Raw genomic sequence first — 26,420 nt, 5'->3', positions numbered from 1 at the left:
AGAGGACAGAACTGGGGATCAGTGGTCAAGAATGGCTTTACTGGGATCTTATTAAAGAGACAGGAGGAAGAATATTTCTATGTCTGGAGACTTCCAGACAAACCAAATGGAAAGTGCTGAAATTTGTGATAAAAAAGAAAAGAAAGGAAGGAAGGAAGGAAGGAAGGAAGGAAGGAAGGAAGGAAGGAAGGAAGGAAAAGACTGGGAACTTCTATTAAGTACTCCAGAAAGTTTTCCCTTAGAGCTTACTGGTTTCATAGTCTGACAAGGTTATCATGTCATGGGAACTACACATTTTCTGTTCTTTTAAAACTGATGCCATTTGATGACATAACAGGGTATTAATCATCAGGAGTTGATAAGAGAAGAGTGGTTCTCCACATCCTATTCAGACCTTTTAGAGCTCTGGATCATTTTACATCCAACTCTTGCTTGCTCTTAGTTATTCCTAGCAAAGGGCCATCCTGAGGTCTTATTTTCTAGAGCTGGGCTGTCCAGTGGGATAGCCACTTGCCATCTAAATTTGTTAAATTGAATAAAATGAAAAACTCTGTTCTCAGTAGCACAGATCACACTTCAAGTGTTCAACTGCCATGCAAGTCTGGTGGCTATAGTATTAAACAGCAAGGACACAGAACATTTCCAGAAACATTGAAGAAAGCTTTATTGGATAGTACTGTTCTACGGTCTTGCCTCACCTGTTCATAGGGTCTCATCAGGAACTCTTGGGGCTGGTAGTTTTATCTCCAGCATGACTACTTAACTTGGTAAATGCCTTGATGAGCCTGACCATAGGACTTCCTCCTGAATTGTATCCTACAACATTCAACCTCTACCTTTAGCCCCTTTCTGCAACAGAGTTCCAAGAGAGCATTAGGACTTTATACCAACACTATTCTTGTGTCTTGAGGTTCCCTTTCTTTGTCATATTTTGGAAACTGAGTTATTTCCATTTGTTGGCTATGTAATTAACCAACCAATGTTCTTGCTGACTCAGTTAACAATAGAACGTGTTTAGTATGCTGTAGAGAAGATACCTAAATTGGGAGTTGGACAAAATGAACTATGAGGCTTTAGGGCCCTATGGTTCTATTTTAACAAAACATAGAGGGTTGACTGATATTCCCTATAAGCTGTCAAAAAATGTGTTCCATTAGGTATTCTGATTATCTATATATTTATTTACATATGTTTTTGTTTTGGTTGAAGGTGGGGATTATCAGGTAGTTGGGGATAGAGGGGGAATTTAAGTTGAAAAAAAACTTCAATGGAATTTGATACGTATGGCCCACAAGGTAGAATAATTAGCCTTAGATGAATTCTAGTGTCAGAATTCCCCACAATTTTGCTGAGGGGAAGCTACTTTCAGTTCCTCAAAGCCTGGTTATCATTCTGATTGGATATGAAGATGCTGCCCTAAGGAGAACTGGGGAGAGACATTGCCGAATTCTTGACTTCACTCTCCATGAGCAATTTTGGACAATTGTGGAAAAATAGGGGTGAGTGAGAAAAAAGTCTGACAGCAACTGACTTAGAAAACTTAACAGGTAGGGGCGCATAGGTGGCTCAGTCAGTTGAGCGTCTGACTTCGGCTCAGGTCACAATCTCATGGTTCGTGAGTTCGAGCCCCAGCATCTGGCTCTCTGCAGTTGGCGCAAAGCCTACTTTGGATCCTGTGTCCCCCTCTCGGTGCCCCTCCCCCACTCATGCTCTCTCTCAAAAATAAACAAACATGAAAAAAAAGAAAAGAAAATTTAACAGGTAATATCACCAGGCAGTAACAGGTAATATTACCAGGCAACATTTGCCAATCAGCTTTGATCCACTCATTGAGAGGCCCTGATGATGAGTATTTATGGCCCTAAGTATGCTCTGGGGAAACCCTCCACCAACCTACTTGTTATGAAAATCGTAGATCTCCTGGATGTTGCCAAAGATGATATGCTCTTTATTAAGGATCCCAGGGGGGATCTCCTCCACGCCACTGGTCATTTCCCACAGGTAGGTCTGTAAGATAGCAACATCTTCATCACTGGCAAGTACTACAAAATGCAGACAAAATAAACAGGTCTTCACACGGGAGGGCTAAGACTCAGACTGGGCTTGCATATGGAGTGTAAAAAGTGAGATGGTAAATAAACAGAACGGGAAGAAAGAAAACCCAAATGTTCCATTACCTTCAACTGTTGCTAGGGAAACTCACATTCTGGACTCTAGCAAAGTACAAACTCCACATTCCTCTTATTAAACGTGTGTGTGTGTTTGAGTGTGTCTGGGGGAAGGTGTAAATTGCAGACTCAACTTAAGTTCACTGACTATGTCATGGTTTTTATTTTGAATTCAAGTCTTGTCTATGCTAGCTGGGGCTAGCTCCAATCTGAGAAGAGTTTCTTTTCAAAAGCATTTTAAAATCCCCTGCAATTACTACTGACTCTGGGAGAAAGATTTCCTTTGTTGGCTTTTATGTGTTAAGCTCCGGAAGAAGACAAGGAGCACTGAGCTCCTCTCAAGGACTTGACGCTGGCAAGGCTGTCATTTTTCCAATACAGCTGTGAACCGATTACTGCAAGACTTACCTCTAAGCACTCATGTAAGTCCCTTACATACGCCTTCTCTGTCTGCAGTAATTCAGCCATAATGAATCTAGGAGAAAACAAATGGGCTTTTAGTTGGTTCGGGATAGAATACCTCCCCTCCTTCAAACTTCCCTTCCCCACCCCAGCATTTATGACATTCCTGAATGACCCCATTTTTCTGCTTTACCAACATGTCTCTTCCTTTCTCCAAAATTCCTTGCCTCTGAGTATTATCATTGGTTCTCTATCCCTCCAGCATGTTTGTGTTCAGCTAGTTCCATATTCTCTCCCTTTCCTGCCTCAGTCTCGCCACTCTGTGATGCTTTGCTGACACGCGTGTGTCCTCCATTACACGTGTGTGCTCACATGTATGCACAAACACGCAGCAACACTCATACTCATTCTCACCAGCTAGACAGCTCCACTCTCAGCTTCCTGCATGGAAGTCTCACAGCTCCCGGAATGAGGATTTCTGTTTCCTGTTCAATAGAACTGTTGACTTTTACCAAAATGGTAGCAGTACTAGAAGTCAAACTAGGTTTAAAAGCCAGGCACAGATGCCCAAGACGCTGCCACTGAGACTGGGGGCGGGGGGGGGGGGGGGGGGGGAGGAGTGGGTAGCACACTTTTTCTGTAAAGAGCCTGATAGTCAATATTTGTGGGCAACTTTGCTGTTGTAATGTGAAAGGAGCCACAGACAATATGAAAAGAAAAAGTGTGGTTGTGTTCCAATAAAACTTTATTTATGGATACAAAAAGAATTTTATCCAATTTTCACATCATAAAATATTTTTCTTTTGATATTTTTTCAACCACTTAAAAATATTTAAAAAATAACTTTATGCTTACAGACTATGCGAAACAGACGAGGGGTCAGATTTGGCTCGTAGGCCATAGTTTGCTGACCTCTGGCCTAGATTATCCTGTACACATTGATGCTATTTCTAACGGGTCTTGTTTACAGCACAGACTGGTGTGAGTGAAGCTGAGCAAGCAAATCCAGGCACAGCACAAGTTAACAATGTTGTGACTGCTCTTCAGTCTCCCGTAGAGCAAAGCTTGTGCTTCACATTGTAAGGAGAGAGCTCCCTTCCACTTGGGCCCCAAAACAACACAATGCTCTCTGGCAGTTATTAAACTTATGATGCGTGGCTTCACTGAAGTATACCTACTTCATTTTCTTTCTTTTACAGATGTTTAGTAAAAAATGGTGCTTCCTAGCTGACATGTGATATGCGGTAATGTCTAATTTGCCAAAGTATATGCTTACACATTTATCTTATAGGCTTTCTATGTCAGTTTTTCATGGTAGTTCATAACGAAAGCCCCAATTTGAAGGTGCTCCATCACATGAAAGTTTTGAGAATGACTATCCCTAAAGTGTCCCCTGTGGGGAATTTCACAAGAAATATGAAAATGAGCAGCATCTTTTCCTGGACCTTTACCTTTGTGGGATTTTCCTTACAGCAATACACTGTTCTAGCAGTGGTCTTTCTATTAATATTAAAGTATCAATTAAAAAAAATTTCCTTTTGCAGGAGTTAAGTAGCCACTCTCTTAATATTCTTATTCTATTGGTAGAGTGGAAAGGGCATGAGCTTTAAAGTCAGACAAATAGAAGCTGAGTTATGATTTTGTCATTTACTAGAGGTAGGACTTGCTTCTCCAAACCTCAGACTCCCTACTTATAAACAGCTGATCACACAGGGTTGCTGAAAGGATTAAGTAAGATCACAAGAGCAAAGTTTCTTATACACTGCAGGTACTTGGTAGACAAGGAAAGAAGGAAAATCAGGAGGAACATAATCTGAGATGCTTTGAAAAGTTATCTTTGATTTTACTGCCTTGGTTTCTGGTATTCTTCCACCCTCTCCCTTTTTCTCCATCTGCTTCCTGCAGTCTTGACTGTCTTTCTTCATAATTTAGCTCCACTACCCTCCATCTCATTTTGTTCTCTTTTCCACCTGCCCTTTAACATCCTCTGGCTATTTGGTGACCCTGAGAGAGTCCAGCAGGAAGATTTGGCCAAGTATGATCTCTTTATTACCCTCCTTGTTACAGGCTGAATTGTGTTCCCCCAAAATTCATATGTTAAAGTCCCAACTCCTAGTACCTCAGAATGCAACTTTATTTAGAAATAGCCATTACAAATGTAAATAGTTAAGACTGAGTCATACTGGAGAAGGGTAGGGCCCTGTTCCAAAGTGACTGGTGTCATTAAAAAAGGGAGAAATAGGGGCGCCTGGGTGGCTCGGTCGGTTAAGCGTCCGACTTCAGCTCAGGTCATGATCTCACGGTCCGTGAGTTTGAGCCCCGCGTCAGGCTCTGTGCTGACAGCTCAGAGCCTGGAGCCTGTTTCAGATTCTGTGTCTCCCTCTTTCTCTGCCCCTCCCCTGTTCATGCTTTGTCTCTCTCTGTCTCAAAAATAAATAAACATTAAAAAAAAATTTTTTTTAAAGGGAGAAATATGTATATAAGTATATTTTGGGAGAATGCCATGTGCACCTGAAGCCAGCTATCCAGAAGGTAAGGAGAAAGGCCTGGAACAAATCCTTCCTTCCAAGCCCTCAGATGGAATCAACTCTGCCAACACTTTGATCTCAGATTTCCGGTCTCTAGAACTGTGAAACAATATATTTCTGCTGTTGAAACTACCTAATTCATCATACTTTGTTACAGCAGCCCAAACAAACTAATACACTTCCCAGATAAAACACAAGCTCTGGCTTTGCAGACTGGCTTCAGTTTCTTCAGCTCCAAGGGACCTGTGGTCCTACTCTATTTTGATAAAATCAACTACATTGGGCTTCTTAATTTTAGGACACACTATTTTTTTCCAGCACTACCCAAAAATGAATCTGTCAAAACGTTTTCCATAAAGCCCTTGCAAGATCTCTTGGTATGTGTAATTCCCCAGCACCAATATAAAGAAAGCAGAGTGATCAAGAAATGTTTTATATGGTGGGCATGGTTCCTTGTTTCCACTATCCAATGCTCTATAATTCTTGATTTGTGTGAAGTGTGGCTAGAAGCATCATGTCTGTCCATTCCATCCTTCTGTGGGTGGTCATGAGGACACATTAAGCTGTCAAAAGGGTTATGTAGCAGAGAAAAACAAGAGGAGCTTGCTAATTGGGTGAAAGCTCTCCAAAACATACTCTTTCTTCCGGGCTGACTTCCGCTTCTCTTCATTGACTTCGTGGTTGGCATCCCGTAGCTTGACCTCACGATCTGAAAGGCTTGCTGGGATGATGTCCAGCTCCAAGTCCTTATTGTCCTACACAGAGAGAGATGGCAGAGGTCATCTGAGAGATGCTTCAGGAGAGCAACTCACCAAAGTTAGGGGAGGAGGTAGAAGGCAAAACGGGAGAAAGATATAATGGAGCAAGTTCAGAAGATGGGGAATCCTTCAAATGGCCACCTATGAGTGCTCTTCTTTAAGGAATATACATTTTTTTCCAAATAAGAAATATTTAAAATGTTCAAGTCAAATGGTCAGGGCTAATATCCATAGCAAGGAAAAACAATAAGTATATTTAATAATTAGTGTCATATTTCCCCAAGGATTTCAGTCCTTATTAAATCAATCAATCTATCTATATGCACACACACATATACATTAGTCTAAGATTGGTTATTAACCATTAAAACAGTGTGGAACCGAAATACATACAGATATAAGAAAACTTTCATTTGTCAAGGGAAAATAATAAAAGCCAATATTTTTTTTCTTTTCTTTTTCAATATATGAAATTTATTGTCAAATTGGTTTCCATACAACACCCAGTGCTCATCCCAAAAGGTGCCCTCCTCAATACCCATCACCCACCCTCCTCTCCCTCCCACCCCCCATCAACCCTCAGTTTGTTCTCAGTCTTTAACAGTCTCTTATGCTTTGGCTCTCTCCCACTCTAACCTCTTTTTTTTTTTTTCCTTCCCCTCCCCCATGGGTTTCTGTTAAGTTTCTCAGGATCCATCCACATAAGAGTGAAAACATATGGTATCTGTCTTTCTCTGTATGGCTTATTTCACTTAGCATCACACTCTTCAGTTCCATCCATGTTAAAAGCCAATATTTTTATTTAAATGAACAACTTCCCTTGTAAATAGAAAGCTAAATGATAGAACAATTACGAAATTTTCTAGCTGCCCATCCCTGCTTATTTCAACCACTGTTTTGTATGTATACAGGGTGGGAGCCTTTAGAAAAAAATCTCACAGTTTAAAGCATGGGGGATATGTTATTATTTCCCTCAATTTTAGTGGTTTAACTAGTACACTCTCTAGTCTGTTCTGCTTCAGAGCATGAGCCTATTTAAAGACTTAAGAATTAGAAATCCTAGGATTAAATTGCCAGCCTATATTTAGCTCTTAATTCATAGGTTACTGACCTCTATTACAAAGAAGAGATTAACAGTCAGTCTTTCCTTGATTCATGGCAAATAGTATCTCTTTTCAGCTGAAATGTCAAATAGCCTTTGTACAACTGTATCCCTTATTCTTGAAAGAGCACTATTGTGCATACTGGGGACCCTAACATTTGCTGATTAACATAATTGGTTGGAAGATGGTACTGATGAAGCCAAGGTAAAGGGTTTAATCGTCAAAGGCAACAGTTAACTGTACACATAGAAAAACTGTTCTGTAGCCATGGGTCCCACCCCTGGCCAGCCAATTTTGCTGTATAGTACTAATCATGAGGGGCTGGAGGCCAATGCCTTACCAAGATCCATCCCCTCCACTAGAAAAACCACACAAGGCAGGTGTTCTAGGGGTCAATAGCTCAGAAAGATTGCTCTGGACAGCCCACTTCCTTCCATGGTAATGAGATCAGTGGCATGGAGAAGAAGAGAAGGGAGGATGTCCCAGCTAAGCAACCCCCATGCCTACCTCTGTGTTGACGCCGAGGGCTTTCTCCAGGGAGTACCGGTACTTTCCCATCCTCAAGGAGAAGTCTCTGTAATGCTTGTCCACTGTGGTCACCCATTTCCTGATCTCTGTGGCATGAATATGGCCTTTTTCCACAAAGCTATCGGCCAGTTGAATCAGAAGCTTCACCTTCTCCTTTGTTTGCTGTCCCAAAAGATGGTCTTAAATTACTAGATTACATTTACTCTCATGGCCCTTCAGTCCCATCCCTCTTTTCTTCACAGCAGCCACAGATACCTCACTGCCTGCCTGGGTTTATAGCCCAGCTCTCACTTACTAGCTGGGAGATCTTGAATAAATTAGTTAAATCCTCAGTGCCTCAGTTCCTTTACCTGCAAAATAGGGATCATAATAATCCTACATCATAGGTTGTTGTGAACATTTCATGAAATGACAATGTAGAATGCTCAGAACAGTGCCTGGAACATAGTGCTCATATTAAGAGCTCAGGAAGCAATACATGTTAGCCATCATGACTACTGTAAGAATCTTACACATTAATATATTTATCAGTTCACAGAATAGGTTAAAGTCACATCTGAGATCCATTTGAGTCTTAAAGTATCTCTAAAAGGTGGATGGAAGGAGGTGGTATGGGGTCTTTTTGAGCCAAGATGAAAAAAGCTGAGGCTTAGAGAGGCTTAGGGCTTGTTCAAATTCATACCACCTGTGAGTGACACAGCCTGTTTGCCTCTGGACCAAAGTGCCTAGTTCTCTTCCCTTCACTGTATTGGCCTGAAGTGGGCTTGTCAACAGGTAAGCTGACATAGGCCAGGATCTAAAGAAATCCAATTAACATATTTAAGAGTGAAGTCTGCCCCTTTCACTACCAGGATCTTGTCTGAGAGAAGGAGGAGGGAGGGAGAGGAGGAGGGGGGGGAGGGAGGGAGGGAGGGAGGGAGAGGAGGAGGGGGAGGGAGGGAGAGGAGGAGGGGGAGGGAGGGAGGGAGGGAGGGAGGGAGAGAGAGAGAGAGAGAGAGAGAGAGAGAGAGAGAGAATGGAGTTAATGAAGCTAGTATCTACTACAGGGCTAAGGTAGAGTTTTGATGTGTATTGGATTAATTTCATTTCTAGCAAGAGGTTGTTCAACATCTACTCTGTCCATACCACTGTACCAAACCACTGTGCGGAAGGCTGTGGGGACAGGCTCGGGGGGTAAACAAAAGCAGAGAAAAAGATACTCATTTTCCCTAAACAGTCTATATCTCTAGAGGGGATAAGATAGTCATGTAGAGTGGTTAAATAACTTGGGGCATTATGTAACTGAACGTCAACATGAGAAGTATGTAGAGTTAACACTGCAGGAATTTTAAAACAGGAAAAAATGAAGGTGGGCTGGCATGGGCAGGAAAGGTCTCGTGGGGAAACAGGACTATGTCAGTAAGATACGGAAACAGAAGAAATGTTCAAAGAAGTAAACACTTGCTTATCTTTTATCCTAAGGTTGGGTTTTGAAACTCCAAAATCAGGGAAGCTTGATTAATTTTACGAAACAGTAATGAATACTGGAATAATATTCTGAGAAGTAAAATTATCTTTTGGATTGGAAGAGAGTAGGTCCAAGATTTAGATCATGCTAAAATCTAGATAACTGAGGCAAAAAATTTCTGGAGCAAAAGTAGAATGGACAGAAGAGCCTTTTTTCTTCTTCTTTTTTTTTAATGTTTATTTTGAGAGAGAGAGAGACAGAGCATGAGCAGAAGAGGGGCAGAGAGAGAGAGAGAGAGAGGGAGACACAGAATCTGAAGCAGGCTCCAGGTTCTGAGCTCTCAGCACAGAGCCCTATGTGGGGCCTGAATCGACGAACCATGAGATCATGACCTGAGCCAAATTTGGATGCTTAACCAACTGAGTCACCCAGGTGCTCCAGAAGAGCCTTTCTTTATTCCACCCTCCTCCCTCACTTTCCAGGCTCATCTCCCACAACAGACTAACCCTCTCAAGAAATGCCAGAAAGGGACTCCTCCTGGCCAGAAAGACAAGCAAGGCCAGAAAGATGTGGAATCCAGCTCTTCAGCAACACACATGTCTGAGCGTCTCCTGTCTCAGGACAATGAGCTGGTACCCAGGCTGGGAAACAAGGGCCCCAAAAAACTTTGGTGTGAAGGAAAGAAGGTGGGTATGGGGACAGGAGAAGCATCTCCTTAGCCATGATAAGGCAAAGAATAATAGCATTGGGAATCGGTTAAGAAAAGATCCCTGGTATCCTAAGGACTTCTACCTCACTACATTTAGGGGGTTTTTTTTCCCCTCTGAAAACAATTGTTATAAGGTTTGCTACTTATTTAAAACAGAGATTAATTTTTTGCAGCTATAATCAAGAAATCTTTATGTAAAACTGTTGAAAGCACTTATTTATTTTTATTTATTTACTCTCTTAGTAAGATGTCATCATGAAATGGGAGTTTCATGGCCAGCTGGTGGCAGCAGCCCTACAGGCAGCTCCATCACAGGAAATGGCATCCTGAAACCTGGAAACTGTGATTCAGATGCAACAGAGAGAATGGCTTGTGACCAAGAGGGTCCCAGGTATGTATGGACCTGGGGGAGCAAATGGACAGTTAAATGGGCAGTGTAGACAAACCCTCCTCATGTGGTCTCACCTACCTTAGTGACTGCCTCCAGGATCTCCATGGCCCCTAAGCACCAGTCATGCCGACCTCACATGTCCCTCCTGCTGTCATGGGTGGTACCTACTCATCCCTGCTTTCCATCCAGTGGCCCTCTTCCCCACCAGCTGATGGGGGATGCTCTTTCCCCTGTCCCTAAAGCACTATATGTGTACCTCTACTTCAGCACATATCAGTCTGAGTCACTTATGTGTCTCCTTCATTAGACCGTGCACATCTCAAAGGTAAGTGTTACATCTGATTCATTTGTATCTCCAGGGTCTAGAAAATAGTAGGCATACCATAAATTTTGAATAAATGAATTAGTGAGTAATATTGTGTTTGGAGGTAAGTAAAGCTGGACCAGCAAAAGTTGAGGGTTTATACTGGGGAGAATTAGATGAAAAATTTGACCCATACACTGGACTGCAACCATGCACCTACTTAGAGTAGTCTGAAATGAATTCTCACATACGAGTGACTATGGTGGCACCATGTGACCTGGCAAATGCTTGGTCACAGCTGATGATATCAGAGGCAAAACACTTGTATCACTGGGGTGGCCCATCAGTATGAAGCCACTGACTTCTTGTGTGGTGTCCTGGCCCCAGTTGTTTTTCTGGGGATTTGGACTGCATGGAAAACTGGGTAGGTGGTTGCAGAGTAGAACTGAAAACAGACAGCAGACATGAGAAGGGAAAGAGAAGCTGAATCACAGTAGCGGTGATAATGTATTCCTGATCCCCCTGTCATGAGATGACGAGACAGTGTGATTGCTAGAATGGCCCCTGGTGTAGGGTGACAGCCCAGTGTTCACATCCAGAGGTGAGACTATGCCACATTTCTTGTTCTTCCCATAAGGCTGAGTCATTCAGATTTTCTTGGACTCCTGGGAGGTCTAGCCATGGCTTCTATATTCATTTCCATATACAGCCATACAATATCTTTTCCCTTTCATAATTCAAGCCAGTTTGAATCTCAAGTCTTGCCACCAAAACAGAGTAACTTATATAGACTGATAAAATGGGGGTCAGATTGCAGAGGCTCTTGAATGGTAGGGTCAGGTGTATGGGCCATGAAGCCTTTAGGAAATGTAATTCATTTGAGCCTGGAAATTTAGAATGGATAAATATCTCACTTATCCTGGGCTTCATGGTTCCTCTAATGTATGTTTTGCTCTATTTTGAATTCTATGTAATCTGCTAGAAAAGTCAGAGGTAAAAATAAAGGGGTCAGTAGTTCTATTTTTCTTCCTCCCCCCCCACCCTTTTTCTTCTTTCCCTTCTTTGATCAGTTAATATTATGCCATCTTTCCCTGATCAGTGAGCCTGACTCTGAATATAGTTTTCAAAAAGCCCTTTTGGTATCTTTTGCACATTTGATACGTTATTAAAGTTATTTAGCCTTCTGATATTATTCTCATAATCTCATTATAATCTTCCAATTTGCCTTTCATTGCTGATATTCCTTGTATCTATTGATACATTCTTTGTAGATATGAATTTATTGAGCTCCCTGTGTGGGTAAAAAGTTCTCTTGAGATACATCTTCATATTCATTCCACAGGGGAGAGTTTGTCACTATATGTGAGCAACTAAAACTTTCAAAAATGTCTATTGCATGTAAACTATATCCTCTTACGAGTCTCAGAAACAAAATCAGGCCCATCTTTTATCTGAACTGTTCAGATCCTACTTTTCTCAGTGTAAAGCACCTGCAAACAAGCCCAGTGTCCCCTTTACACACAGCCTTCATTTCTCAATTAGCTAATTTAGTTCAGCTAAGGCACAAGGCACTTTTGTTATCATTTAATTCTCTTCTGTTAAGAATTAAGTCTGACTTATCTCATAGCTTCTTTCACTTTTGGAGATAAAATTACCAGTTTAAAGAAGTGTCTTCTCAACACCAGTTCTCTTTGGGAGATGTAAATAAAATCCCCATGCCCTCCAGAATGGCTATATTAAAAAGACGAATGATAACAAGTGTTGGAGGGGATGTGGAGAAGTCAGAACTCTTATACACCACTGGTGGGGATGTAAAATGGCACAGCCACAGTTGGGCAGCTCCTCAAAAAGTTAAACATACAGTCACTATAGGCCTCGGCCATTCCACTCCTAGGTATATACCTAAGAGAACTGAAAAGAGATGTTTACACAAAGGCTTGTATACAAATATTCATTATTCATAGTGGCCTCAAACAGAAAACAACCCAAATGTCCATCAACTGATGAATGGATAAAAAGTGTGGCATATCTCTATAATGGAGTATTATTCAGTCAGACAAAGCAATGAAGTAATGATGCATGCCACAACATGAATGAACCTTGAAAACATTATACATGAAAAAAGCCAGACACAAAAGGCCACGTATTACAGGATTCCCGGATTCTGTTTATATGAAATTTCCAGAATAGGCAAATTCATAAAGACAGAAAATAGAATAGTGGCTCCAGGGGCTGAGGAGAGGAAGGAATGGGGAGTCACTGCTAATGGGTACAGGGTTTCTTTTGAGGGTAATGAAAATGTTCTGGAGCTAGATAGTGGCAATGGTTGTATGACCTTGTGAATATAGAAAATCCACTGAATTGTAAAAAATGAAAAACCAAAGAATCTTCAAAAAAATTTTTGCTATTAGAAGAAATAGATTTCTTCCAGCTGCCAAAATGATTAAGCTTTCCTATCATCATGTGCTTTGACTCCTTATAAATTTGGAAACCCACAATAGGAAAATATCTCGTGTATTCTTCGAACTGGATTTTCTACAGCCTACCACAATAAGAAAAATTTTGTTATCCTCTTATCCCCACCCGGTTCTCTTTATCTTATTTGTCTCTTTACACTTGTGGCTTGCTATATAGAAAGTATATTTTTATATTTAGTGTTTATTCTATTTGATCTGTTTCTTTGGAGCAGAGAATAATAATTCAATATATTCAATATGCTCTATTGCCCTGTTTAGTTGTGAGGGCCACCCTATTTTCTCTCTGTGTTGAGGTCAATTTGGTTTCCGTTTCCAATTCACTTTACTGGTTATAAAGATTAAAATCAAAGGTAGCTAGTTAAAGGAGGCTTGCCTCTGGGAAGTGCAGCTGGAGAGGAACAGGAGGCAACTGTTGCCTTTAATCAGAAGCTCTTCAGCCGGATTCGTTACCCTGTAGATATCCCAATAATAAATATTCTTGAGACTTAGAACATGATAGATGGGAAAATGAAACCCCATTATGGAAGGAGTTAAGTTAGGAGGGAGAGAGAACAGAGAGAGCCAAAGTAATAGAATCACATTAAATATAGATTTGGTGTAGGGAGTCATTGAATCTACCCAAACTTCTTTTTTCCCCTATGTTCACAAATATTTGCAGCCTCCCTTTGATGCATGATTCAGTCAGGCAAGTAAACAAAGTGTGGTTCTTATCCTTTGGGATCTTGCTGGCTCAGACATGAGATGACACTTCACACAGATTACTGGAGAACAGGATGGTTCATGGCAGGTCCCTTAAGGGTTATACAGACAACAGTGGCCGGAATGCAGGGATGGGCCAGATCACATCCTGGCATGTCTGCATGATCACAGAGAAGGAGGCACTCCAGTGGAAAGGCAGGCTCTTTTTTAAAAGTACAAACCAGAAGGAAGAAAATCATATTCTAGGCAGAAAAACAGTATGGAAAAGGTACAGAGGCAAGAAAGCATATGATGTATCTCTCAGAGGGTAAGAAAATACATCCATTCAGCTGGAGCATAAAATTTGCACGAAAGAATAATGAAGATAAAACTGGGGAGGTGAGGTGGTGCTATTGTGGAGGTTGTTAATCTGAAGACACTGGCGAATCACTGAAGTTCTTGGACTGGGTGGAAACAGGACCCACCCAGTGTTTTCAAGATGAACCTCAATGATGAGCAGGATGGATGGGAAGGAAGGAGAGGCTGAAAGCATGGAATCCAGTTAGGGTGGTTACGAATATGAATGGAAAAGAGGAGAAAGACAGCAAGAAGATTTTAAGGAAGAGGAAGTTAAGTTGACTAGACAATTCTCTACATTTCCTCTTAGGTTATGAACAGATTCCGATCCTAACAAGTTCTGGGTATCTACCACAATCCATCTGATGGGGTTGGAACACCAGTGGATCTGATACCATTCTGCTTGTTAATGGTTCATTATTTGGAGGGGGGCAGATAGACACAAAGTATAGGTCATTCAAAAGCTATTTTCATTTGGATTTGAAAAGAGTTCTGGACATCTGTCACCTTCCTAGTGCTGTTTGCTCTGGTTGGTACTGAAATGAGTCTCTTATCTGAACTGACAGCTTTTCACATTGGATGAAAAGGCCCCGCAGCTCACAGGGTTGCAGGGGAAAGTTTGCCACTATCAGAAGTTCATAGTGTAGAATTCATAAAGTGAATACCCACTCGTAAAGTATCAGTTCCAGAAAGAGGCTAAGGGCCTAATTTTGTGACAGGAAACTAGAGGAAATGTGCCTTAGCAGGGATCTTTGGGGCAGGCGGTGGGGGGGGGGGGGTGGGCATCAATACGTTCCCCCCACTGTGACCCCCACAAAAGCAGCTCTCATCCTGGTTAGAGCACCTGCCATGTGAGGAAGTGGTGCCAAGACAGGCTCCTCGATGGCAGGGAGCCCAGTGTGAGGCGCGAGGATGCCACAAAGAGGGAACTGAGACAGGAGATTTTCATTCAGACCCAAGGGTCCTCAGACCAAACCCTGGCTGTGAAAACAGATTTCCTCCTACGACAGCATTTCCTGCTTCAGTGTGAATGGGGGTGTGACGGCGTGTGCTGTGTGCGCCAGTGCACATTTTGCTCCCCAGAGACCCCAGCCTGGCTCATTTGCAGGTCTGAGGCCAGATGGAAGCCGTCGGTTCAGGAAATAAGAAACTCACCTGTTTTGTGAACCCATCCACAGTCACTGGCCTATACGGGTAGACTTCCCAAACCATTCAAACATCAAGAACGTGTGGATAGGTGCAGATGTTCACAGTGCAGTGTGCATTTCACATGAGTGTGCCCCTTCGCCTTATTTGGTCTAAAAGAACACAGCAGAGTCTACACCTGTAGCATGGAGGTGAGTATTTGGGAGCACAGTGTATAGGAGCTGACTTCTCTCATACAGATGCTCCATCCAGCAGCTGCAATTCTTTGGGTATTCAGGTTTCAATGGAGATCATCCTACCCATGCTCCCCCCCGCCCCACCCCTTGCCCCTGTGGTCAACATTTCTGTGCACTGAGGCTGTTCTCCCTTTCATAATGTAAAACTGGCCAGACTGGGGAGTGCTGGGTGTGTGTGGGGAGGGCTCCAGATTGCTTCCTACCTTGGCGGGCACCCTGAATTCCCCATACTCTTTCAGCAGTTCCTGAGTCTCCTCTGTGGTCTCTCCGGGGGAGGTATGTGTTGAGAGGTAATATTCACCTGTTTCTTGGATCCAGTCCAGCGCCTGTGGGAGGAAACAACCCACCCAGTCCCCCAAAAGTCAGCTGTCAATTAGAAAACATGCATTGTTACACTGTTTGGGACAGTGTGACGGACCCAAGAAATGCTGGCACCATTTGGTCAGTATGGAGCTTGGAAGCTGATTTTAGGACTGAGCCCTCTCCCGTTAGACTTGGAGCATCCTACCAGTAAAGAGAATGTCTCATCCTCGTCTTCTAGGCCAGGCCCAGAATCATCCATGAGCTCTTAGAGGCAATCTGACCCCAGCATCTTCTCCCAACTCCTGGTACAGAGTACGGGTAAAGGCTGAAGGACTGCTAAGTGACAGTCTGTTCTCCTTCCTTGTGTCGGCACCACCTCCCATCTCTACTATGCCTGCTGCTGTGACCCTCCTCTGTGTCCCATGCTGTGGTCATCTGGGTGTCCACACAGTCCCCAGAACTGAGGCAAAGCCAGGGCAACATACCTGCTTAGCACTGCGTTCAAACACCACATATTGCTGGCACTGGTCTAACCGTCGCTTCTTCAAGGTCCAGAAGTGCAGGACGCGATTCTCCCTCTGTAAGAGCTCACTCAAGATGGCTGTGGGGCAGAAGAGAGGAACGCTGCTTCTGGGGGGCCCTGAGCAAATCTGCACACCCCAGGGGCCAGATAACTGTGACTTGCAAATCTCCCCATGGGACTAATCCAGGCACCAGATGTGGGGAACCAAAAGCTTGGTCCACAGAGAACTTCCCAGAGGGGAGCAAGATCGGGGGTGTGAGGCCTGCTGATGAAGTTCCATCAGTTAAGGGAGGAAGAGGATGCCCCCAGGGTAACTTAAAAGTGACCCTGATTCTCTTCATACCAAAGCCCGTGCTTGATGGTAAGAGACCTTGGGAGGTGTCAGATCTTAAAATAACAGCTAACTCAGTTGGCCTCTGGAGCCTATGGAGAGCAAGGGGACTTGATAAGAATCCCAGCCACTCTGGAGTGCTAGGAGAGGGTGGGAGAGGAACAACAGTATGAGGGACAGTATAACTGCATAGATAACCCATGTCCTGAGCCACACTCTCTGCCCTGTACAAGCGGCTATGCACACACAGCACAGCCTTGAAATCATGGGTGTAGGGAAGCTGTGTTAGGATCATGTCTACCTGGAATCACGTCTCTAGGTCAAAATTTCCATGCTGAGAAAAGGTGAATGCTATTCTCGTTACCTCTAACGATGTCAGGTGAGAGGACATGCACCAGGCATGTGGCACCATGATGGGCCACGGCAGGTGTTCATCCATGTCATGTCCCTCTCTCCTCCTGTCATTCCAGCAGCAGCTGGCTACATGCCTAAATTTCCTATGTGTTTTAATAGTGTGCTCTATGCTTGAAGCACTCCTATTTAGTTTGTATTGTGTCTGCCTCCTGCTTCCTGCTAATTCTGTTAGATACTAATAAAATACACAATGATATGAAAAATTAATATTTATTAAGCACTTGCTAGGTAGCAAGCACATATTCTCATAATACTCTGTGATGCACATACCACTAATACCTCCATTTAGAGATGAAGACACGGAGGTTCAGAGAGGCTAGGTAACTTGCCCAGGGTCATTCAGATAGAAACATTTGACCTCAGAGCCTGAGTCCTTAGCTACCTTGGTCCTCTGGGTTAGAGGAGCTGAGAAGCACAGACTACCACTACAGAAGCTTTACAAAAAAGGGCACAATCAAATCACAGTGCTTGTACTTCGAACTTTTAGTGCATCCTCCTGGAAGGACAAAAATCTGTCTCTCTTCCTTTAAGGCTGAGAACTTTCATAGGTCTCAATTAGTCACCAATCCGTATATGTATGCCTTTATTATGTAACTTTTTAGTTGCTCCACAAAGAGACAAATTGCCCTGCTTTAAGGCTCAGCCGTGTGACCTGATCTGGCAAATGTGTTGTTAACAGATATTATACAAGCAGGAACTTAGTCTGCTTGTGCACATGACCTTGCCATCACCACTATAAGGAGTTTTCCCGGGTAATTTCTCCTTCAACTGGGGTCCCAGAATTAATACATGTGGAACAGGCAAGAACCCAACCTGCAGTGAAGGCACCAAGCCAGCCAGACTTGCAGCATGAAACAAAGCCGCATTGCTAAGCCCAGCCAAGACCGCTGGTCCCCAGCCAATGCAGTCACTTGAACAATAAATGCTTACAGTTGAATGTCACTGAATTTTTGCTTGTTATGCCATAATAATTGCACCTGTAATACAAACTTAAAATAAGTGGTCCTGGCCTTGGGTCCAGGTAGCAGGTGGAAAGGAAATAGGTATTGGAGAAATTGTAGGTCCCTGCTTAGGTGGAAGCTTCAATTGGGCAAAGACAAGTAAGAACCTGTGTTTATTTTAATCTTTTGGCCTCCTAATCCTTGTTTTGCTCACTGCAGAATCTTCTGCGGTGGTTAAGAGAATCAACCCTGATCAGGCAAAAATCCTAGAGTTTCAGATTTCATTTCTCCCCTTTCTGGAAAGCTTTCCTATGGACACAACAACCTTCCCTCACCCTTATGAAGGTGCAGCATACTCTGGTCTTTCTGGGTGCCTGCCACTCCTGGTACAGTGAGGTGTAGGGGGAGGCACATGCTCTCTCAGCAGGCAGTTGGCCTCACCCGGACTGCTGCCAGCACTGCAATGTGCACGAAGGACAGAGTGACATAATGCCAGCCACCCATGGGTCCCCTGACCTCAAACAGGGAGCATATCTGGAAAAGGAACCCTGCTTCCTTCTTCTCTGCAGCAAATTTTATTCCTAAGTGTAATTCTTCCCAGTGGCCTCTGATCTTCCCACCTCTCAAGCTCTCTGAGCAGGGAGGGAGGCCCTTACTATGGCAGATCAGTGCCACCCACTTCTCAGCTCTCAGCCTGTCCCCACCCCTCACTCCAGGTCAGTTTCAGCTCCCTCCCTAGCCTGGGTCTCCAGACTTGCAGTCCTCTGCTGTGTCAAGATGAGATGACACTTGTTAAATTCTTCACTCGAAGGCCAATTTCTGCATGGCCCAGCATCAGTGATACCAATGATAATCATTTAAGCTGAAAGTGGTCACCTGATTAGCAATTATTGAAGGTTACTGATTTGTTCATACAATTGTAGATATATAGACTTCAGAGAGATATTAAAGATTATCTAGACCAGTAGTTATCTAAATTTTATGTGCACACAAATCATCTGCTTGGTTGGGGTGGAAGAGCTCTTGTCAAAACGCAGCTTCTCACTCAGCAGGTCTAGGCAGGGCCTGAGAGTCTGTGCTTCTCACATGTCTCCAGGTGATACCAGTGCTGCTGGTCTGGGGACCACGTTTTGAGGAACCAGAATTCAGACACCTTCCATTTTAAAGTATGAAAACGGGGCTCTGGGGTGGCTCAGTCGGTCAAGCATCCAACTTCGGCTCAGGTCATGGTCTCACGTTTGGTGAGCTCAAGCCCTGCATCGGGTGAGCTTGAGCCCCACTTTGGGATTCTCTCTCTCTCTCTCTCTCTCTCTCTGCCCCGAGCTCACTCGCATTCTCTCTCAAAATTAAAAATATAAATAAATAAATAAAATAAGAAACTGAAATTATAAAAGCTTACATGGTAAGTTATAACGCCAGGATTAGAATTTGGTTTTATGCTTCTCAGTCTGTGTCTTGTTTCTGGGCTGTAAGATACCCTAGTCTTGTGCTCTTCAATATATGTTAGCCACATCTGGATATTTACATTTAAGTTAATTAATATTCAATAAAAGGAAAAATTTAGTTCCTCAGTTGCATTCGCCACATTTCAAGGGCTCAGTAGCCCATGTGACTAGTGGCTACTATACAAACGGTGTAGATACAGACCATTTCTTTTACTTCATAAAATTAAGTGTTGCTCTAGATCAAGATAACTGAAAAAGTGCCGGGGAAATTACATCTTCATTTTTCCATTCCAAATCCTGATGCATGTTTAAAAATTGCCCAGGAATCACCACTGCCCATGCCATCTCACATCAACATTTTTCTTATCCAAGGAGAAGAATCAGGAAATCTGAGATTGCATAAAGACCAGGTACACAGCCTCCGGTCAGTGCTGCCGATGTGGCTCATGGCTGGAAGCCCCACACTGACCTTTCACTTGTTGCTCAGGTCCCCGCGTGTGGCTGGCGGCACTGGGCATGCTGACGTTGTTCCTGTGGATGTACTTGAGAAACACTTCAGCGTTCCGCCGCGCCAGGGTACAGGCCTGAGAGAGACAAAGGTGTGAGGACCCCAGCAGGTGCATGGGGTCTAAGACACTGGAAAAGGGGTGCTGGTGGTGAGGTTTCTGGGGCTCTGGGTAAGCAGAGCCCTGGAGGCCACTTCTGGTTCACAGATACTCCAATACCAATGCAGGAGGCTCACCCTTTTGTGGAAGAAAGAATCACTCCCTGGGCTTCTCCCCTTTCCATCCCAGCTCAAAATCAGAAATCAGCCATCCCTTGACTCCCTATATGTTGATTCAGTGTTAATAATGTCATAGTTACTGCCTCAGGCTGGTTTTCCTCTGCCACCAGAATGCCTCTTATATGACCACTGGGGTAAGTCACTTTAACATTAGTGTAGTCTTGAGAAAGCAAATTTGGTAAACAAACCTATTAACCATACATTCCATATCCAAATGGAAATTACATTAAAAAAAACTTATTTGTCCATAAAATCCACGTCCACCTCAGTGACACTAATATCCTACTGCTGGGAAATATGGATCTACACACAGGACTAAGAGCCATTACACCACCCTCTTGACAATTCATGCTAGCTGTGCATGGCAGAGGACAGGTCACATTCTCCTTGTCCCCATGGAGGAGACCCAGGCCCCAAGTGGGCAGGAATCATGAAGCATGTCAGGGCTAGAATCTAGGACTACTGACAGATTATTCCTAGTTTCTCTCAAGGCCAAAGAATTTCTGAATTTCTTGAGGTCTTCTTCTGTTGCAGAAGTAATGCAGCAGGGCCCCTTATCCACAGTTTCCATCTCTGCAGTGTCAGTTACCCGCAGTCAACTGCGGTCCAGAAGCAGGTGGTCCTCCTTCTGATGTGATGTAGCCTATCGCTACTTCACAGTGCCGACGTCATCCACCTCACTTCATCTCATCTTGTAGGCATTTTATCATCTCACAGCATCACAAGAAGGATGAGTACAGTCCAATGAGGTATTTTGAAAGACCACACTCGCATAACTTTTATTATTGCATATTGTTACAGTTGTTCTATTTATTATCAGTTATCGTTATTCAACTCTTACTGTGCCTAATTTATAAATTAAACGTTATCATAGGTATACACACATAGGAAAAAGCATAGTATATATAAGTTCAGGCATCCACTGGGAGTCTTGGAACATATCCCCCATGGATAAGGGGGATTATGATACATGCTAGTCCACTAATTTTTAATCTACAGTTTTCAGTATTATCTCTAAACAAAACTGTCAAATTTTGACACCTTTTTACATTTAGCAACTGATTCTACAAATTATGCTGTAAAAAATTATTTTAAATTTTGCATTAGTAACAATTGTTTCTGGGAGCTCTGGTAAAAGACTGTTGGTGAGTCTATCCACCATGAAGTCCATGAATTTAACAGCTGGATGGTGGTCCAAAGCTAAAGTATCCAACATAGATCAACTAATACACATAAATGGAGAACTCAGTGTCTGCCATTGGGCATTTGATTCCCACAGCAATAGGGAGTTTCTCACCTATGATTTTAGGCACATATGGAAAACATTTTTTTCTTTCAGGCTTCAAAAGAAACATGTAATTTTATGAAGTAATATCTTTATGCCTCTTTTAAAATTCTTTAATATGTTCCACTTAAATTATTGTTTTAAACTTTGTTTTATACTAGAAAAGACTTTTAAAATCTCTTAGGCCTGGTATAGAAGACTTTTTATTTAATCTTATTAGTAAGAGCTGATTACTAAGGGTTCTGATTGAGTGCAGGTGCAAGTGCCTGATAGGAGGAGTGCAGGGAGAAGCTATCTTAAAAAGAGAGAAAGGGAGAGAGAAAAAAGTAAAACTCAAAGAGGTGGTCAAGTATAGAAAATCCCTAATAAAAGAAAGTCAGTTAATTATAGAATTATAGAAAAGCAGTAGCAACATGTCAGAGTATAAAAATTCTCTTTGTACTTTCAGAAACCTGAAAGGAAGCAGAACATGAAAGCAAGAAATTTGAGAGTAAACAGAGCCTTTAGATAATTTTTGACACAGATGACTCTGGCAGAGAGAAGATCAAAGGCTAGAGGAAAGAGGCTTACTAGGACTTTCCACACCAGCTGAAAGCCTGCTCAGAGCAGGACTGTGCTTCCTCCCTGAGAAACCAGGGCTCTATTAAAAACCAAAACAAACAAACTGAGGTATTTCTCTCTTCACGCAACAGAATAAATAAGTGGTGTTATATCCATTGGTTACTGATAATTGTTAGATTGATAAATAAGGTGTCTAAATTTATTTAATTCTTGCCCTAAATTTTGCATCATCCATTTATAAAATATTTATTTTAATACTGATTTAATCTGGGCTTATAGATTTCTTTCTTTTTAAATTTTTTTAAGTAATCTCTGTGCTCAATGTGGAGGTTCAAACTCACAACCCCAAAAGCGAGAGTCGCATGCTCTACTGACTGAGACGACCAGGTGCCCCTGGGCTTATATATTTCAATTAAAAGTATTTTTATAAACCAAACATCACTGGGTGAAACTATGTATTTTTCTCAATTAACAACATCAACGCGATGTCATGATATTCGAACATGGCACCTGTACTAATGGTATATAATAACTGCCTAGTCATCTAGAAAGTGCTGACAGAAATAATATTTGAAGTGTAACTTTTCAACCTTTCAGGCTAACCAGCCAGTATCTTCTTTTATCTTCTCTACAAATACCTCCCTTTAGATAAGAAGTGAGGAAAACAGGGGGATGGAAAGCTCATATGATGCCTGTGCGTGTGTGACAGAGTCAGAGAGAATGGAGACCAAGGAGCAAGGCTGATGTCTCACACTGTGGATGACAATGTGCTCTCACCTTAAGAAAGGCCTCCTTTTGTTCCAAATGTTTACTGATGAGTGGGATGACGTGGTCCATCTCTGCTGCTGGTCCCAGTTTGTCTCGTCCACCACACCAGTCCTCATCTCTCCGGTATTCTTGCTCTAAACTCTCTAGGACACTACAGACCTAATGAACCAAGGAGGAAAGGCTCTGTAGATTACTCGGTCAGGAAGGATTTTCTGAGAAGCTTCAGCTGACAGAACCCTGCACAGGTGACATGTTCCTTTTGAAGTTCCGTTTGTAGATTTAGAACATGCAGTGCCCCTGGGACATCTAAGAGAAGTCCAGGATGCAGTGGAGTTTGGGCGACTTGGAGTCATCTTCTGACAGTCATTGGCTGAAGGCTGAAGCTATGGGGTTGATGACATCACTTAGGGAGAGTATACAGAGTAAGAAAGGAAGAAAGACTAGTAATTTGTGGGGGAGGGGGGTTCAAAGTGTTTTGTGTATGTTCATTCTATCGCTGGAACCTCTTGAGGACTCTGTGAATATGGCAGAGCAGGAAAACGAAGTTTAGAGAAGATACTAGGATTGCCCAACCATCTGTACTTGCCCTACAGGAAGTAGCCCCAAACAGAAATAAAGGAGGAAGTGGCCGTGTTGAGGGATTTATGGGTCCTAAGTGAATGATTTCTTTCCTCCTCCTTGGCAAACATATCCCAGCAAAAATGTCTTGAGCTACCATCATCAGGCAATGACAACTTCAGGTCTTCTATTAGAAAATGTGCATTTCCTTCAGAGGATAACAAATCTAGGTTAACTTAAAAGATACTGGTTCTCAAAGTGCTAAGAGGCCATACTCTGAAAGCAAAAGTGTTGCAAATGGCACTTGGATGGAAGTCAGGTTGGGTGCAACAGAAGGGGACCTAGGGCAGCCTTGTGTCAGGGCCTAGGGAAGGGTGCAGGAAATAGAAACCTGTATTCCTATACTTTCTTTTACTAGGCTTTGAAAGCTTGGCTATGGCAGCAGGGAGAACAGCTACAACCATCCTGTGTCCCCTTTGCCTGAGAAGGCCATCCCTTTTGATGAAGAGTGTGGTACTAGACAGGATGTTTACTGAGTGACGAACTGAGCTGAAAAATGTTCCAGGCAAATCACCCTCATGGCCAACATGCTCCCCATGTCATGAGAAGGCCTGTCCCTGAATCCTGCCTCCTCTGGCACCACACACCTCTCCTCATGCAAGGCATGAATATGTGTAGGAAGGCCCATGTCTTGAGAGAAAACGGATTACAGACATGCAAAAAACTTTATGAGTACTTAAGGCCTGTCCCATGATAATACTGAACTAAAAATCAATTTGGGAGCTAGAGGAAATGAAAAGATTAGCAAGCATAAGTCCTTTAATTTAACAGGTAAAGAAACAAATCCAGAGCGGTAAAGTAACCTTTGGCAAGGTCAAAGGCAAATTGACTGACTCCTTAATGTAGGGCTTTGTCCCCTTCAGCATCGTGGTCCATTAAAAACTAAAAGTGGTGTATGATACTAGACGGGGATTAAACCTCATTAAAAAAAAATCTGGGTACAGGTATTTCCTGCTTTTCACAAGCTCACAACACCACTTCACGTTTATGAAAGACCTATGTTAGTACCTGTTTTTGCTAACTGAAAGAAATACGAGGATTTTCAGTTTTATGAAAAAAGGTGAAAAGTAAAACACAGTGTTCAGCATTTGTTCTGCGGGAAACTGTCACAGAGGCAGCATGCACCCAAGTAGTGAGGGTGGTCCCCAGCCTCCTTCTCCAGGAACCATACTCAGCCTCTCAGCATCCAGCTGCCACAGCTCCGAACTGTGTCTGTGAGCATCTGTGCTTTATCTTGACTTATTCTGTGCGTCCGTTAGCAAGATGTGTCCCTAAGGTTTCACAAGGGCCTACAAGAGGTTACTTTTGGGTCTGGGAATGTTCAAAAATTTTTCCCATGTAAATTAGTGGTCACTGCTTTTTTGCTTTACATCTGACTTCAGCTTACAAAAGTTTTCATAGGAATGCTCTACATTCAGATAGCAGGGGAAACCTATATTTAGTTGTCCAGCATCATTCTTTCCTTTATTTTTGAATTGTTTTGTCAAAATCAACTGACTGTATATTTGTGGGTCTCCTTCTGGAATCTCCATTCTGTTTCATTGTGTCTATTCTTACGCCAACATCATTCTGTCTTGATCATTGTGGCTTTAGAGTAAGTCTTAAAATCAAGTAGTGTAACTCCTCCAACTTTTTTTTTTTCTTTTCAAGATTGTTTGGCTATTCTTGATTCTTTGTATTTCCACATAAATCTTACAATCAGCATTATCTTTTTTTTTTTTTTTTTAATTTAAAAAAAGCCTTCTGGGATTTGATTGGGATTGTGTTGCATCTATAAACCATCCTACTCAGCTGCTCCCAATTCTGTGACCATCAAAGGCATCATTACTCCAACAGAAAGGAGAAGTGAGAAAAGGTGTGGAGACTGGAACACTGGCTACTGGGCCCTCTGACAGGCATGTCATATTTGCTTCAAGACAGACTTTCTCATGGCCCCTGTAAGTCACCCAGAGGAGAACATTTCTGATTGATTTCTACCAGGGAGCAATTCAAATGAGGAAAGTATTTTACATTAAATAAAATTACTTCTGTTTTTTTTAAAATTATTATTGAGAGAGAGAGAAAAAGAACGAGTGAGGGAGGGGCAGAGAGAGATGGAGAGAGAGAATCCCAAGCAGGCTCCAGACTCAGCACAGAGCCTGATGTGAGGCTCGATCCCACGGCGCCTGGGATCATGACCTGAGCCCAAATCACGAGTTGGATACTCAAATGACTAAGTCACCCAGGTGTCCCAAAATTACTGTGTTTTAAACCTCTACTTCATGAAAAGAATTCCCTTAAAAGCACCTGAATCATTTAAAAATCCTCTCGGCCCTACAGCCCTACAATATGCTGTATGTAATCCTACAGCATATTGCTGTACAGATGGGACAGTAAAGGGTCCACATCTTTAATGTCCTGCTGTATGTATCTCCTGCCTTTTCTCCCATGGCAGCACCATCCTACCAGTTAGGCTCATGATCCACCAATGACAGAGAACTATTTCCTCCATCAGACTGAGAGCCCCACGAGTGAAAGTGCTGACTGTTTTTCAGGCATAGTGCCTGACTGTGGCAGATTAGATCACGGTCACTCTACCTTCCTGACCTTCATAGGAGGCATATACTTCCCTGCCTCATTGATGTTGGCTTGGCCCCGTGACTTGTTTCGGCCAAAAGGATGTTAGAGCATGTAACACAAGCAGAGACTTGAGATGTAACTGCACAGTAGATTTTGGGCTCTTGCACTCTTGCTTTTCACCATAAATGTGCCTCAAATAGCTGCTGGTCAAGGAGGATGACAGACATGACAGCAGATCTAGACCAAATCTACAGCCGGGAGCCCAGTCCGGCAAGCTTAGCCAAGATCAGCTGAACTCAAATACTTAAAAACAAAATGCTTATTGTTTTATGCCACTGAGTTGTGGGGTAGCATTATTGTGGCAATAGCTGACCCATACACCCCTCAAATCTAGTATTCAGTGCACACCCAATTTGTCCCTTAACATCTACGTCTGATGAGTTTGAGAAATTCATAAGAAGCAAGTCACATGGCTCACTTCTCTAAAGAAAATGTTATAAGGAAGCTAACTGTAGTATTTCCACATCATTTTTCTACTCTCAAAGGTTAGTACTGAGAAGACTAGCTTCTTGTTAAGGGAGATACTGCAGATTTGCAGTATGAGGGGAACAAAAAAGCCCTCCATCAACATCAGTCCCTCACACCCTGCAGCCCTT

General features: G+C 42.7%; 1 protein-coding gene across 7 annotated transcripts in view; it reads right to left on the bottom strand.

The window, feature by feature from the left end:
• The window catches only part of KALRN (kalirin RhoGEF kinase), a 669,312-nt gene that overhangs the window by 246,768 nt on the left and 396,124 nt on the right, over positions 1-26,420 (bottom strand). For all 7 annotated transcript variants that reach the window (XM_053903452.1, XM_053903454.1, XM_053903456.1 and 4 more), the window contains exons 18-25: positions 22,597-22,746; positions 19,659-19,773; positions 16,021-16,136; positions 15,436-15,558; positions 7,467-7,649; positions 5,735-5,853; positions 2,577-2,643; positions 1,898-2,007 (exon numbers count right to left, since the gene is read on the bottom strand). In XM_053903452.1, coding sequence (XP_053759427.1) covers positions 1,898-2,007; positions 2,577-2,643; positions 5,735-5,853; positions 7,467-7,649; positions 15,436-15,558; positions 16,021-16,136; positions 19,659-19,773; positions 22,597-22,746 — 983 coding nt within the window. The remainder of the gene's footprint in view (positions 1-1,897; positions 2,008-2,576; positions 2,644-5,734; positions 5,854-7,466; positions 7,650-15,435; positions 15,559-16,020; positions 16,137-19,658; positions 19,774-22,596; positions 22,747-26,420) is intronic.

This window comes from Panthera pardus, unplaced genomic scaffold (genome assembly GCF_024362965.1).
Source record: "Panthera pardus isolate Hobbes unplaced genomic scaffold, ASM2436296v1 HiC_scaffold_16, whole genome shotgun sequence".
NCBI classification, from domain to species: Eukaryota; Metazoa; Chordata; class Mammalia; order Carnivora; family Felidae; genus Panthera; species Panthera pardus.
This window is presented reverse-complemented; position numbering and strand designations above follow the sequence as displayed.